This window comes from Ruditapes philippinarum, unplaced genomic scaffold (genome assembly GCF_026571515.1).
Source record: "Ruditapes philippinarum isolate M1 unplaced genomic scaffold, ASM2657151v2 ctg1048_1_1_1_1, whole genome shotgun sequence".
Classification (NCBI taxonomy): Eukaryota; Metazoa; Mollusca; class Bivalvia; order Venerida; family Veneridae; genus Ruditapes; species Ruditapes philippinarum.
In genome coordinates this window covers 52,831-69,576 of record NW_026858880.1, presented here as the reverse complement: position 1 = coordinate 69,576, position 16,746 = coordinate 52,831, and the positions used below count along the sequence as shown (strand labels likewise).

The following is a 16,746-nucleotide window of genomic DNA, read 5'->3' as shown; positions in this document are numbered from 1 at the left end:
TAAACATTCACTACCTGTATCCTAAAATAGATGAAATCAAAAATTTAGTTGACAAATATCCAGACATTGACATACTAGGCCTACAAGAAACTTTCCTAAGTGATGTTTTTGCTGACTCAGAGATATCTTTAAACAATTATCAACTCTTTAGACGTGACAGAAAATCAAATGGTGGTGGACTTGTTTTGTTTGTTAAAAATTCATTGCCATGTGAACTAAGATCTGATTTACAATCTGAAAATACTGAATCAATATGGCTCGAAATGAAACTTGAAAAGCAAAAACCCTTTTTGATAGGCTACATTTATAGGCCACCTTCGTCATTAACTTCATGGAATGATAACATTGAAGAAATTCTTGAAAAAATATTTGTTGAAAACAAAGAAATAATTCTTTTTGGAGATTTTAACTATAATTTTGGAACTACAGGTTCAAATAACTCAGCATGGAATAATATTATTAATACATTTAATCTGTCACAACTTATAACACAACCTACAAGAGTTACATCAACATCATCAACTATTATTGATCATGTCTATAGTAATCAATCACAAAATATATCATACATTACTGTCCCTATACTTTCTATTAGTGACCACTTTCCAATAATTTTCACAAAACGAACTATCAAAAATGTTAATAAAGGTCCAATTCATTTTACAATCAAATACAGGTACTTAAAGAACTTCAACGCTGATAAATTTCTAGATGATCTGTCAAAACAACCATGGTCCCTTATTGATATGTTTAATGATCCAGATGACGCTTTAGACACTTTTAATAAATTATTTTTGGAAACTCTCAATATACATGCTCCATACAAACAAAAACGAGTTAAGCATAAAAACCAAGCTGATTGGTTCAATGAGGATATAGCTAATGCAATACATAACAGGGACTATGCAAAAAAGAAAAATAATGTTGATAACTTCAAATATTGGAAATTAAAAGTGAAAAAACTTATTCATACAGCAAAAAAAGATTTCTTTCATTATGAAATAAACTCAAATAAGAAAAATCCTAAAAAACTTTGGAAAAACTTGAAAAACCTATCAGGCAAAACAAATGTTCAACAAAATTCTTACATAAATGATGAGAATGGTTTACCGATAACTGATCCAAAATTAACAGCAGAAACCTTTAATACTTTCTTTGCAAGTGTATTTGAAAAAGCTGAAAATGTATCAGAAGGATTATCATATGAATTGAAAACTGCTTTACAAGAATCGGTTAAATCCAAAATTTCAAATCAGTCAAATAAATATGAAATACCCTTTGTTGACTTAAGCTATGTAAATCAGAAACTCAATAGTCTAGACGCCACAAAAGCAACAGGCCTAGATGGTATTGGTGCAAAATTCCTAAAAACAGCAGCTGATGTCATAAGTAAACCTCTATGTAGTATTATAAATCTAAGCATAAAAAGTGGAAAATTTCCAACTCAGCTAAAACAGTCAAAGGTAACACCAATTTACAAAAAAGGACCAAAGGGAGACAAAAATAATTACAGACCAATTTCAGTACTTCCCCTTATCTCTAAAATAATTGAAAAACATGTATCAGACCACTTAAAGCTCTATTTAGAAACAAACCATTTACTTTACACTGCTCAATCAGGTTTCAGGGCACATCATTCATGTGAGACAGCTCTTACAAATATAATTGATAATTGGATCAGTGCTCTGAATGATGGCAAACTTGTCGGAACTGTTTTTCTAGACTTATCAAAAGCCTTTGATTTAGTAAACCACCAAATTCTTCTAGAAAAACTACCTTTCTATAATTTCTCTTCACATACTATAGATTGGATAAGATCTTATCTATCAGACAGGTCACAAAAAGTAAATGTGTCTGGTGTTTTATCTGAACCAGCTGAAGTTGTCTCAGGAGTGCCTCAGGGCTCAGTCCTTGGGCCCCTACTATTTTTGATATACATAAATGACATCCATCTTCATGTTAAACAGTCAACTACCGATATGTTTGCAGACGACACTTCCCTTACTTCTACTGGAAGTACTTTAACGGAAATGAATTATAATCTTCAAACTGATCTTGATAGTGTTAGCACATGGTGTAGGCAAAATGCAATGATATTAAATGCACAAAAAACTAAGGCCATAAATTTCTCTTTAAAAAATACTAAATCAAAAAATACTGCTTCATCTACTCTGCACCTTCAAAACAAAGAGATAGAATTTACAGACACTGAAAAACTGCTAGGAGTCCAGGTTGACAAAAATCTTAAATGGAAAACACAAATTCAAAATATTATTAAAAAATGCAATTCACAGCTCTATTTGCTTCTTAGAATCAAACAGTACCTTGATCTCCACTCCAGAAAACTCTTTTTTAATGCTTATATTTTGCCACATATTGACTACTGTAGCACTATTTGGGGAAACTGCAGTAGTGAATTACTTTCGCAAATTGTGAACTTTCAAAAAAGAGCTGCAAGAATTATTTTAGACAAAAGTTTTGATACCCCATCAAATATTCTATTTAAAGAATTAAATTGGATGCCCTTTGATCAAAGAATTATGTACAAAAAGGCAATCCTCATGTATAAATCTATAAATGAACCATCCTTTCCTATTTATATGAAAAATAAATTCCAAACAATAAATGACAAACATGACTTTAACTTAAGATCTATACAAAATGAAAAACTAACTGTACCCAAACCAAAAACAGAATTTTTTAGAAAATCATTTAATTACTCTGGTCCTGTGGTATGGAACAGCATACCAATCCATATTCGAAATTCTGATACCCTGAGGAAATTTCAATCCTCCTATATCCAGTGGCAATTTTCTAACTAATTGTTTGTACATATTGTTTCAAAAACATATACTTTCCATGCTGAAGTTATGAAAATGTCACTTCTCTATGTAAGAAGAAAAAATTGTTTACTTATTTATTGTATTGATATGATGTTTAATGTACATATTATGTTGTCTAAATGTTGATTGTGATTGTATTTTATGTTGTTTTGTATATACTGAGGCCCGCATGGAAGATCGGGAAACTGAATGTGTTAGCCTCATAAAATAAAGTCGTTACTTACTTACTTACTTACTTACTTACTACCCAGAGCTGTAAATCAATTGCTTTAATCATGTTGATCAAAGAGGAATATTTACATGTAATTATAAAACACATCTTTATCACTTCTGTAATCACTTAAGGGTCTTTGATGTGAGGAACCTATCCAGCTAGCTTACAGAAGGTCAGGGATTTAGTATGTGTTCTGCTCAGATACCTTTTTCGTCTCTTAACTAAGTGCAGAGAGAGCATGTAAGTCTCCATGATATCTTAACACTGTTGGTGTGATTTAAAATCCAAACAAAAATGATATAAATGTGATGAGAAGATTTCCTAAATTGTACATTTAATATCTTAAAATTCTCCCATTTAGTACATTTATTCATTGTTGTATATTTTAGGAGAACAGTGAACTAGGAACAAGCATAAAGAAGATACTTTCTGCTATTAGGTGACAATATATTGATCTTAAATTGGGGAAAAAAACACTTAACATTGCTGATTCTGTGCATTTACTTACCTCAATCTTTAAATTTGGAAATGTCATTGTTAATTTCATAAGTTAGTTATAAATAAGGTAACTTTGGGATTCCATAGTAGTAAAATCTACTTGTATCAAGGTATAGGGCATTTCTATTTTCAGCAATAAATAACCCCCTGGTTATAATTCAAGCGATATTGAATTTCTATTTTCAGCAATAAATAACCGCCTTGTTATAATTGATTGATGACATATTTTAAACTATAATGTATAAAATGGTTTCATTCATGATATCAACTTGTATTTTGATATAAAATGGTATGGTTGAAACAACCATTTAAATCTATTTTTAGAAATGAGGAGCTACAGAGTCTTCCTGGACTCTGCTCAGATGCTGTGGAGCTATTGGCCAGCTGCAAAATAAATCAACCAATAAAATTTCAGCTTACAAATACCTTCAAGTCTGTGTTTGGAGAATCTTGTAATCATGTTAGATTGGCTGTAAGGTCGTCTGCTGCAGGTTTGTAATTACATTGTTTCATAAGTTGTCATAGTAATTTTAAGCTGTTAATAGGGGTAATGCTATAATTGCTAATATGTTAGCCTGTCGTATCTTATTATTTTATTTTTGTTTGGTTTTACAGTGCCCAAACACAGTTTAGGTATTATGGCGCTGAAACAGAAAAGATGATTTTGGTTAACCTCAGGTGTTACAAACATAAAGCAACACCAGGGGTCAAAACACCTCACCTGCTTGAGCTCAGGGATGACTAGACTCCAGTTATTCGATCCCACTTAGTTGTCTCTTACGGTCACAGAGGGTTAAACGATGGCTGCAATTCTGGTCAACCCTTAAAGGCAACCCCTCGTCCAAAAGGGACATCAAACCTGGAATCAGGAGATTTAGGGATTACAGCTACATATTCTGATATTATACTAGTGGTGTTTAGTGAGGCAATATACTAAAATCTGATTAATAAAACTAATAAGATCTATTTATAACTGATAAAAAGGAAGATAAGTTGAAAAGAGTTTTATGTAAATATGATTATGTATGTGTTGGTATAGGAAAGTTGCAGAATTCTCATAATTTTGAAACTTGACTTTTATGAAATCAAGTTGGAAATTTATTTTACAAACTTGTTTGATATAATTTTCAGGAGAAGATGGTGGGGAAGCAAGTTCAGCTGGTCAGATGGAGACTTACCTCGGTGTTAAAGGGCTTGACAGCTTGTTAGAGGCGGTCAGAAAATGCTGGGCATCTGCTTACACCTATCAGGCAGTTGAATATAGAAGGTGTGTATAAATACTCTGACTATTCTGTAACTTAAATAACATCATAAATCTTTTCAAGGAATACAACCACATGTAGATCAAAGAAGCTTTTGTTGACATTGTAAGTTTCAAAGATCAAGTCAGGGCTAACTGTTCCACAGAGATATATAGACTGAAGATTTATCACTACTTAATCATACATGTACTTTGCCCTTAAGGTTTTTGAGATTTTCAACAGATTTACGTGAAAATTTAACCATGTAGTTTTCTATTTATCGGAAGTTTGTGTACATTTCCAGACAGCAAGGTCAACCAGTGCAGACCTCTATGGCAGTTGTAATACAAGAGATGGTGGCCTCAGATGTTTCTGGGGTATTGTTTACAAACGATCCTGTCACAGGCAATCCTAACAAGATGGTCCTAGATGCTTCATTTGGTCTCGGAGAGGTAGGTAATCTTTTACAGGCATATTAGGTATTGAGAGTTTGATATGCAGCAGTTGTGCCTCAAACTTACAATGGGTGACATGAAACTCAAAATTACCGGCAATGTTGTTACTATTTATAGTAACAAATGTTTCTGTTGGTCTCAGGAAGGTGTTATTGCACACAAAAAGAAATCTAAGCAAAATAGGCACAGACTAGAAGAGTAATGATATTTGAGGTATATACAAGATATACCTGTTTGATTCAATTGTCTTGAAGGTGTCTGTGTCCTGATCTGTAGGAAAGCCATGAAGCTTTGAACAGGAAGGCTATTAAAATAAAACAATCAGTCCCTACAAGATAGACTTGCATAAATGTTTTTTTTCCTTTGATGAGATTTTAATCTACTTACATAGACAGTTCTACTGTGATAGTATTTAATGTTTAAATTGTAATTTCTTAATTTAATGGCAACACTTAAGTCCATTGAATTTTGTAAACTTCTGAATTTTTTTTAGAGAAAAAAAATAGATTTCTTAATCATTTGTTAATGGTTATTTTGCCAATAGGGAGAGCATTGGGTTTGTAATCCAGGGTCACATGTTTGATTCATAGGCAACTCTAAGTTTCTCTGTGACACTTGATTGTGGACATCAGGTTTTATGGTCCTTGGCCTATCTTCACTGATTCAGAAATCATGTAGGATTAATTGTCAGTCACCTGCGGAGAAATTGGTAATTACTGGTTAGTTACCCAGTAAAGTTATCCTGATGGACCAAATTCCAACATATGACAATAAGTGTATAAAAATCAGAATAAAAAACAAGTCAAACAATCAAAACAAACAGGAAATAGTTATTTTTACCCATTTAATGATTGTAAAACTAACACTTTTGTTAATTTTTACAAGGATTTTATTTTTATAATGATTTTAGGCTGTGGTATCGGGCAAAGCTAATCCAGATACTATCATTATACAGCGAATGTTTGACAATCGACTTAAAATACTCACTAAAAGACTGGGAGAAAAAAATGTTGAAATCAGGATGTCAGGTATGTAGAGTTATTTTATCAAAGTGTAAGGCTGCAAAAAGTGTTCGCAATTTATTAAAGGTGAATAAATTATTAGAATGGCAGAAAAAAACAAATGACACTAAAACAACAAAGATCTTCTCATGGATAGAATCAGTTGCCACATGTAGGCTTAAAGTAAATAGCTAATTTGAAACAAAGAAACTGATGGGTTTGAAACCAGTACATCTTAATTAAAATATTGTTCATATTAATCTGGTGTTGATGTGTGGTTTTTGGCCTATCACCACTGTTAATTCCAGATTAACTTCTTAATTTGATTTCTTTAATAGAAATATTTTTGAAAAGGACACTTATAATTCATAATAGCTTTAAGTTCATAAATGAAATTTCCTCACTTTGTTATATGACAAAACGGTCCAGTCTTCCATAAATGATTGGTGATTAACTTGGGATTCTACTAAACTGGGGGTTTATTTGTACAAGAGTATGTACAGTCAGGACTCAATACATCAAAATCCATTATACTGACAAATTCAAATAATGACAGTGAATTAGTGGGAACCAATTTTGTTCAACGTTATTACAATCCTATATAATGGAAAATTCATATTCCGACTCCGACACAATAAAATTGGAAACCAAACGTGTTATTTTCTATACAATCAGTACACGTTAAACTGACAATTGGTCAGTCAAGCGCGCATATCATTGAGTCGAAAAAAGAACAAAAGCCGCAAGGTGTTAAAACAGGTATTGTAGCTTGGTCAGTTGATTGTTACACCTTATTACAATACCAACATGTTGTTGTCAGCTGAATTTTGCTACACTTGACAACTTATGACAACAAACAGTGTTCAATCAATTTTTAAAGGTTTAACTTTTTTAAACAGAGCTTTAACTTTCAATCAAACCAAGCCTGCAACATTTTCAATTTTGTCGTGTTGGGCTTTCTTAAGGGATTCTGTATTTATCTATTTTAAAGTCCTATCATTGTATTTGCTTTTTATAATTTTCATATCAATTTTTAGCTCGACTATACGAAGTATATGGAGAGCTGTCCTACTCGCCCCGGCGTCCGCGTCCAGATTTCAGATTAAAGTTTTGGTGCAGTAAAATATTTTTCACTATAACTTTGTCATTTCTTAAGGTATCAACTTCAAACTTCAAATATATGTTCCTTATCATCAACCACATCTTATGTGATAAGGTTCATAACTCTAGCATCAATATTTTCAGATTTATCTCCCCTTGAACTTAGAATTTTCCTTAAAAAATACTATTTTTTACTGTTACTTCTTTATTTCTTAAGGGATCAACCCCATACTTCAAATATATGTACCTTATCATCATCCCCATCTTATGTGACAAGGTTCATAACTCTAGCACAAATATTTTCAGATTTATCTCCCCTTGAACTTAGAATTTTCCTCAAAAAATACTATTTTTTACTGTTACTTCTTTATTTCTTAAGGGATCAACCTCATACTTCAAATATATGTACCTTATCATCATCCCCATCTTATGTGACAAGGTTCATAACTCTAGCACCATTTTTTTCAGATTTATCTCCCCTTGAACTTAGAATTTTCCTTAAAAAATATTATTTTTTACTGTTACTTATTTATTTATAAAGGGATCAACTTCATACTTCAAATAAATGTAACTTATCATCATCCACATCTTATGTGACAAGGTTCATAACTCTAGCACTAATATTGCAAGAATTATCTCCCCATAAACTTAGATTTTTTTACTAGAAAAATGTTATTTTTTACTACAACTTTTTTAGTTTTAAAAGTATCTACCTCAAACTTCAAATACGTATTCCTTATCATCAATTACATTTTATGTGACAATGCTTGTAACTCTTGAAGTAATATTTACAGATTTATCTTTCTTTGAACTTAGGATTTTCTTTAAGAAATATCATAACTTGTTTACTTTTTAAGGTATCTACTTCAAACTTCAAATATATATTTCTTATCATTACACACATGTTGTGTGACAAGGTTCATAACTCTAGCATTTTAATTGGAATTTATGATAACAAATGATATTTTTTTACTATAACTTAATACATAGTTATACATAATTGGTTTTTCTTTCATAGTTTTGTCCTCTTTACTGCGTCCAGTATTTTATTAGTCGAGCTTGGCTGTCTCCTGTGACAGCTCTTGTTAACTATTTTAGTTGTTATTATTTTAATAAAGTTGTTGAATTATGTGTATAATATGTAATGTGTATAGTAAAGTGAACACATAAACACACAAATCTTTTTCATTATAGATGTTTATTATAGATCTAAATACATAATGTTCAGATACCAGTGAATAAGCATATTATTACATGATGAATGATGAAATTCACTATACTGACAAATTCGATATACTGACTTATCCTTTGGGAACCAACAGTGTCATTGTAATGAGTCCTGACTGTATAGTAAATTTTCCTATGAAATCAACAATGTCGGCAGAACAACTTAACAAATATGAATAGCCAAGTTTATATATTTAACAGATAAAGGTGGTGTAAAATCAGTAGAAACTGATATGGGATCAACAAGTCTGTGCTGCTTGGAAGATGAACAAATTATCCAGTTGTGTCAACTTGCAATTAAGGTAAAGTAAAACATTTAGGAAAATCAATTTTTGATGTTTTAGAATGTTTTTAGATTTTGATATTTCAGACAAACATGTTATTGCCAGAGTAATTTTTTATATGCCCGAAAGAATTTCGGACATATTATGTTATACCCTCTGGCGTCCGTCCGTCTGTCCGTCAGTCCGCACTACCGAATAAGGATAGGGGGCCATCTTACTGTAAACAGAGCAAAAGAGAACAATAGAGTTCATTCCGTAACAATAGAGTAAGGGGCCATTGGCCCTCTATTAAACAATAGAAAATAACAAAAGAATTGGCCCCTTATTCCATTTCGGCCGAACGTCCGTCCGTCTGTCCGTCCGTCCGTTAGCAATTTGGTTTCCTGAGTATAACTTAAGTTCCATTTGGCCAACAATATTCAAACTTCATAGGATGATTGTCCATATTGGGTAGAAGACCCCTATTGATTTTGGGGTCATAAGGTCAAAGGTCAAGGTCACTATTACCTTAAAACTGAAAACAGTTTCCGGAACATAACTTAAGTATCATTTGGCCTACTGTGTTTAAACTTCATAGTATGATTGTCCATATTGGGTAGAAGACCCCTAATGATTTTGGGGTCACAAGGTCAAAGGTCAAGGTCACTTTTACCTTATAATTGAAAACAGTTTCTGGGGCATAACTTAAAGTTCCTTTTGGACCACAATATTGAAACTTCAAAGGAGGATTGTTATTTGAAGGAGGTAATACTTTATTTAATTCCCATGTCTTACAAATGCTTCATCTTTACTAAAAAAAAAAATCACTTTCGGGCATACAGTAGAACTTCTATGAGTCGAACTTCAATAAGTCGATTTTCTCGATGTGTCGAAGTAAAATGAAAGTCCCGATTTTTCCCTTACATATTCCTTATAAAAACCTATCTATGAGTCGAGATTTTATGTGTCGAGTTTTTCGATGTGTCGAAGTTTTTTCGTGGTCCATATAGAATAAATCTAGTACAATTTACCACAAATAAGTCGAAGTTATTCGGTTATTTTGACACCTTCGATCTCGAGACATTTTCACACCTTTTCTGGCCGCGAAGACGATTTCCGATCAACTTTAGTGACAGGTGAAAATTACACAGCCGAGTGTTCAAACAGCCTTTGTATGCATTTAAATGTGTGAAAAAGTGCTTTAATCACTACTATTTTAATTGCCGTAGCGGTATTTGAAAGAACATGTAAACAGTAAGAACTATCATTTGAGTACTTACGAGACCCGGTGTCGCGTGATAATCACACGCAAAATATTTACTATAAGCTGGTTTAGTTATTGCCCTTTCGTATTGTTACGCCTTTTGTAACTTCATTTTATACGTCAACAGGGAGTCAAAATCATTAGCCGTGAAAAGTTAACTGTCATATTTATCATTGTAAAATATCAGATTAATGAACGAAAGAAATACTTGAAATAGGTTATGTTATAGATCTTATAATTAGGGCAAGTCACGGGTTGAATTTTTGTTATGAAATTCAGACCGATTCATGTGTCGAAGTCCCGATGTGTCGAAGTTTTTACGCAAGTCCCTCCAACTTCGACTTACCGAAGTTCTACTGTATAATGCTCCGCCTAGCGGTGCTCTTGTTTAAGTTTTTTTCAACAATTCTCTTTAAAATAAATTAAAATATTATTCCATGCCGAAATGGCAGTGGGAGATATGGTAATATCCCAGCTTGAATTTGGTACATTCCAAAGTTTAGGGGATTTCAATATCTAAATACTGAAATTGAGATACTGTTATGAAGCCTTGTTGGACAGCACATATGTGTAGGATGGACTGGCTCTTTACCGGTGACAAAATGATAATCACTTATGTTTCCAGCAGGTGAAGGGTTAATTACTAAAAATAAAGATCACTATATAGATAGACCAGTCAACATTAATATTCAACATTAATATCGTCACTTCTGAGAGAAGCCATGTACACAATGGTCAGTTCCAGTGTCAAATCAGGACAAGCACCCGTCCTTTATAAAAATTCAGCAGGATTAACTTATCTTTAAATGGGTTATGTATATTTTAGGTGGAGACATATTTTGGAAGTCCACGAGATATATAGTGTCAAATCGGGACAAGCACATGTCCTTTATAAAGATTCAACAGGGTTAACTTATTTTTAAATGGGTCTTATTTAATATTTTTTATGTTTATTAGGTGGAGACATATTTTGGAAGCCCACGAGACATAGAATGGGCCATATATGAAGATGAAATCTATCTTCTACAGGTAATTTATTGATTGTAACCAGGTATGGTAACATATAACACTTTTTGTGCAGGAATTTTCTATTAATTTGCTTACCTATCTGTCTTAATTATTTCTAAAGTATATATACAATTTATCACATAAATTATGGCACAGAGGTGTAATTAAGTTGTTAAATAAAAACAATATTACACAAGTGTAGTAACAATTGGATGTGACATCATTTTGTCATATATATACATCGGATAAAAGTCTGTTAATGTTAGCATTACATTAAAGGTGCATCAATGAACTGTAAACCGATCTTAATTTCGGATATGTGGTAAATAAAATATTATTATTGTGTAGATTTAATACTAAATTTGTTCAATTTATTGGGAAAAAAAACCAGTATTATCTTCACCTTAGGATTGCATAAAATGATTTGATCAAACTTGTTAAATAAATTCAGTATTAAATCTACCTTCATTCAATATCCTCTACATATCAATAAGCATGTGTGACAGAAACATTATCAAAATGTCTTATCTACATTAGAATATTTGCTATGTATATAGTTATATAAAACTGTTATAAAACTTGTAATAATCTTAAAATTTTAGCTAATATATAATAATTTTTACATCATTAAAAAAATAATGAAGGAGTCAGAAAAAAAGAAAAATTTATATTTTATACATGTCCTTGATTTTCAGGCCAGACCAATTACAACAACTGGACAGGACACTGATTTTGATTTAATACATGAGTTTGACACACCCCAACCTACAGGGCAAGAAAGACTTACTCTTGGAAATATTGGGTAATAATATGAATATAATATGAAATTTCATCAATCAAATGTTTTCTTTTTTTCTTTATTTCCATTGTTATTGTTTGAATCATTTTAAGCTTTTCATTAATCATATACAATTTGACTCTGACAGCAGATAAAATGGTTGCTATGACAACTGTTTCATTTGTGACTTTAAAGAAAGGAAAATGTTCATCAAAACTCTTGTCATATGTTGTTCTTTAACCTATGTTTAAAATGAACTTGCCAAACTTGAAAATTGGAACAGTCCGTTGCAATTTTTAACCCCTAGCCTACTGCAGGCTACAAAATGTAACCATGTGACCAGTGCATACCATGATCATGTGGTGGATTTCTGAAGATTTTTGTATTATGAATTATCATGATTATTATGAGACATCTCCAGGATATCATGCTGAATGATCAGTGCTTAGTAGATGGATAGGAGCAGGTCTTTTAAAATTTTAAGTAAAATAGAAATCTTTTGATAATTTTAATAAGTCACGTTGTAAAGAAAATCTTTAAAATTCCACCTCAACATTTCTTACGAAGAAATAAGTCATATAATCATAATAAATTATAAGAAACATGGTTTTACATCAATGTATTCATAATATTTAGTTTTACAATCTCTTTTAATAGTTTGACTTAAATATTGTTACAGTACATGTATATGTAATATTTCAGTGAAATGATGCCCGGCATTGTTACTCCACTGACTGGTTCCTTGTTTGGACGAGCTGTTGACAGGGCAACCAGTGTAAGAGTTAAAATTCTTCATATTTCATATCATATATCTTTGCTGCCAAAATTTAATATGTCACTCTACAAAGTGGAGAGAGGATACACTTTTATACTTATGTTGGTTGTAATGTCAGTCTGTCAATAGTTGAACACTTCTTGTGCAGGGAGCCGTTAGGTTAGCTAACTGCTGGTAACTGTCGGATCATGGTCTGCATTGTTTGCTATTAAGTCAGAACTTATTTAGAAATTTGATGAATGGTTTTGTTTAGATTTAAAGATGGACAAGTCCCATTTAAGATATTTGAGGTTTATTAAATGGAGAACCAATTGATGTCACTGAAATTGGAATGACTGTCTATATTCAATGTTATTTCTACCTTAAAGCTGAAAATTGTTTCTGTTTAATAATCAGTAAAGACCTTCAATTCAAGATGACATACTTTAAAAAAATAATTTCCTGTGCCAGTTTTGGATCCGTTTGAACAAAGGTCAAGGTCAAAGTGATAATTTTAGTTCAAATATTTATGAAGACATTTGCCTACATTTAGCGGCTAGGTAGGATAGTTGCTTGTGACCTATGGTTTCTTGTTTCTTTGGTCTTCATTACTTTATCAGTTGATATTTGTGAAACTTTGAAAATATAGATAATTACTTGTTTAGTTTATACAGATTTTATTTATAGAATGTAGAAAGCTATAAGCTGAATCTGTTCCTGGATTTAACCAGAATTGAGAATATACGTTTAAAGTTTCTAGCTCAAGGTAGCAACGGCTTGCCACCGGTGGGGTTTGAACCTATATGGACAGCAATCCTGAGATTACTTGCCCCATGCATCAACTACTTGATTGTGATGCCACACAACCACTTGGTTACTTCCCTAAAATCCAGAAATAATCCAGACGTGTTAACTTCTATGGATTGTCCATATTTCCTACGGATTCGCCGCATAAACTACGCACTACAAATTAATAACGAAAATTCTACGGAAATTTGTACTCTTTCTATTAATTGAGCACTGTCCAATAATTGAGCGGCCCCGCAGGCGAGGAATCGCCGGTAAAACGCAAGAAATCAGCTACCGTCAAACTGTTTCCTGTTGTCAATTTTGACTTTATTTAGTGACCAAGTGTGATTGTAAATCTGGGGTCTAAAAACTACTGACAAGTGTCTAAAACTACTTTCCGACTACTGACCGGACATTAATGGGGTAAACAGGTCTGGTAATCTTTCGTAAATTGTATTTGGTTTAGATGGATTACTAAATTATTTTATGTTCACAGGTTGTTGGTATAGATTTTGGAGGTGGAACTGTGATTAAGAATGCACTAAAAAGTATTTCTGTTTCTTGTGGGAGACTTTTCATCAATTTGACTGTAAGTAGAATATATTTTTTATTGTATGACTTTTAAAATGTATTAAAATCATGATGATGCAAATAAATTTATTAATTTTTAATTGGATGTCACAGTTTTTATGTAATCTTATATATACATTGGAACAATTACCTTCTAAAGACTACTTACCTCTATAAGAATAAGAATTGTTAATTTATTTAGTAACAAAATGGTGGGCAACTGTCACTTCATTTTCACTCTTTCTATTCCTTATTTTAGGATAGTTTCACCTGGTATAATTGCTATTCACTGATGTCATTGTTATCGTTATTTTACTTGTTTATTTATTGGATATGATATAACCCAAGCTTTAGAAAGATTGTGATTATTGAATATAATGTTTTTCAGAGCTAGATCTTTAAGGTAAATTTTTGTAGGTCAGTTATTTGAAGAAAAGTTATCACCATAGCATTGGTGTCAGCTTTCATGTCGCCATCATACTTTCATTAAGTTTTTTGCATGCAAACTCAGGTATCTCCAAAACTACTTAGGGGAATTGGTTGAAACATCACACTCTTTTGAGGCCCATTACTCTAACATTGAATTGTTGCAATTTTGACTTTTGACCCTTTTTGGACTGAAAAATATTCTGCAGTTTTCAAAATATTCTGCAGCATTCAGGCTCTTGTTTGACTGTCAAGCACTAAGAATAGTCAAGCACACTGCCCTATTGACAACTTTTAAAAAGGAAGGGGTTTATTTGATATGACCAAAAATGTGTTAAAATAAGTATAAAAACCAAACCAACAAACATTTTATATAATTTAACTTCTTATGGTTGTATGTTCTAATTTCTGATGCTAGTATTTTTCATTTTGCCAAGGCAAAAATGATCCAAGTAAAATAAAGCAATGTGAATTTCAAAATTGATGAATATCATTCAAGAATAGTATATACTACTTGTTTTTCCAGTGGATAGGTCAAGTGTATGGAAATTCTTTACTACATAAAAAAAGTGCTCTAGAGATGAACCTGCTAGGACAGGTTTTAGATGACCATAAAGAGTCTATGATAAAAACTTACGGACGTGAAGTTAAAAACTTTTTTGCAAGGTGTTATATAGTGTATAATTTTTTCTCAGTAAGTATGATACAGGAAGGTTGTTGTAGCAGAATTCCATTTCATATCCTCATGTTCACATTGTGTGAAAAGAACCTTATTTACCTCACTTCCTGCTTGCATGTGTTTGTTAGTAATGTTTTGAATCTATACCCTTCCCTCCTAATTCAATTATAGTTTAAATAGATCTTGTATGATTGTCTTGTTTAGTGCTTATTTTATTTCTTGTATTAGAGTAGAGAGATAGAATCCTCAAAGAAATCCAAAATGGCAAAATTGAAAATGTTGCAGGCTTGGTTTGATTGAGCCTGTTCGTGTATATTACTGGAAAGTGCAAACTACTGTCCTTGTCCCCCTAGCACTGGCTTAAGAAGTATTCAACATTTAAACATGTTATGTTAAAGTTTGAATTAAGAAACATAAACAGATGTGTTCATACGAAGGTTATCATGAGACATTCAATGTGGCACTTCCGTGCCATTCCATGAAAAGCGTTGTATGGTCCCCAAGTAAAAAAAATGCTTTTACCCTAAACGAGAAAACAGTGAGCGGCACTAAACAAAATGGAATTTTGAAAGGGGATCACAGATAAAACTGTCATAGGACCAATTTTAAAAGCAGGCCACATAACCTAAAGGCAATTATACAGTATTCAAGTTAAGAATACTGGAACCACCTAAGACTAGTAGACAAAGCCAAATTGAAAGAACTAAAATACCACAAACACAAAAATAATGTTGTGGTGAAAGATCTTTAAGGATAGTTTTGTTCTTCTTTAACTTGATTCTATTCATTGTTATCTTCCAATTCATTGCTTGAATTTTTGATTTTAGTGTCTGATTTTCATGATTCTTTACTCAAATACCTTATTTTTAGCTGAACATTCTTTCAGTCCCAGTATTTTGGTTTGATGTTGTTGTTGTTTTTTCAAAACTTTTCCCCTTGTAATTTTGATGCTAATCTAGTTTCCCCCCTCACTTATACTTGTCTCCTGATCTAATTCTAATTTAATCCTGCATATGTTCCAAGTTCCAGGTAGTCATAGTCTTGTTTCACATTAACACTTTTTAATCAATCTGTTTCAGTCTTTATATGATACAAGAGGTAAGTAGGTTCACTGACACACTTCATTTGTCCTTGCAACAAGAGCATAGAAACAATGTTCACCTTGCAAAGGGTTGTTATCTGAGGTTGTTTTTTGTTCGTTTTTTTTCTTTTCATGCTGATGTTTTAATTACAGTACCAAGCTAACATAGGGAATGGGTCAGCCATAGGATCCAAAAATGCTCTGGAGACAAATTTGATCGGTAAAATTTTAGCAGACCATACTATGGATTTCATAAGCTTGTATAGTCGTAAGAAAAAACCATCTGTGTTACAAGTGTTGCGATGGATACCTGTAAGTTTAAGGAAAGAACTATAAAAGCATGAAAACTATATTCCCTCTTACTTCGCCAGCCCGCATAGCTCAATCGGTTAGAGCGCGAGACTTGTAATCTCGACATTGTGGGTTCGATTCCCGGGCTGGCCAACTAAAAATTACTAATCAGTCTTTCGGATGAGACTTTAAATCGAGGTCCCGTGTATGGGTGCTTTAACACTTGGCACGCTAAAGAACCAGGAGAAGCTTCTGGAATTGGG

The 16,746-nt window shown here is 32.4% G+C and overlaps 1 protein-coding gene across 5 annotated transcripts in view; it reads left to right on the top strand.

Moving 5' to 3' along the window:
• LOC132754558 (putative phosphoenolpyruvate synthase) overlaps positions 1 to 16,746 on the top strand; it is a 51,258-nt gene that overhangs the window by 14,347 nt on the left and 20,165 nt on the right. For 3 of the 5 annotated variants that reach the window (XM_060745200.1, XM_060745201.1, XM_060745199.1), the window contains exons 13-24: positions 3,447 to 3,496; positions 3,880 to 4,046; positions 4,687 to 4,822; positions 5,101 to 5,248; positions 6,162 to 6,279; positions 8,782 to 8,882; positions 11,065 to 11,136; positions 11,811 to 11,917; positions 12,596 to 12,668; positions 13,933 to 14,025; positions 14,959 to 15,126; positions 16,346 to 16,504. In XM_060745200.1, coding sequence (XP_060601183.1) covers positions 3,447 to 3,496; positions 3,880 to 4,046; positions 4,687 to 4,822; positions 5,101 to 5,248; positions 6,162 to 6,279; positions 8,782 to 8,882; positions 11,065 to 11,136; positions 11,811 to 11,917; positions 12,596 to 12,668; positions 13,933 to 14,025; positions 14,959 to 15,126; positions 16,346 to 16,504 — 1,392 coding nt within the window. The remainder of the gene's footprint in view (positions 1 to 3,446; positions 3,497 to 3,879; positions 4,047 to 4,686; positions 4,823 to 5,100; positions 5,249 to 6,161; positions 6,280 to 8,781; positions 8,883 to 11,064; positions 11,137 to 11,810; positions 11,918 to 12,595; positions 12,669 to 13,932; positions 14,026 to 14,958; positions 15,127 to 16,345; positions 16,505 to 16,746) is intronic. The other 2 variants (XM_060745203.1, XM_060745202.1) reach the window with 2 other exon arrangements.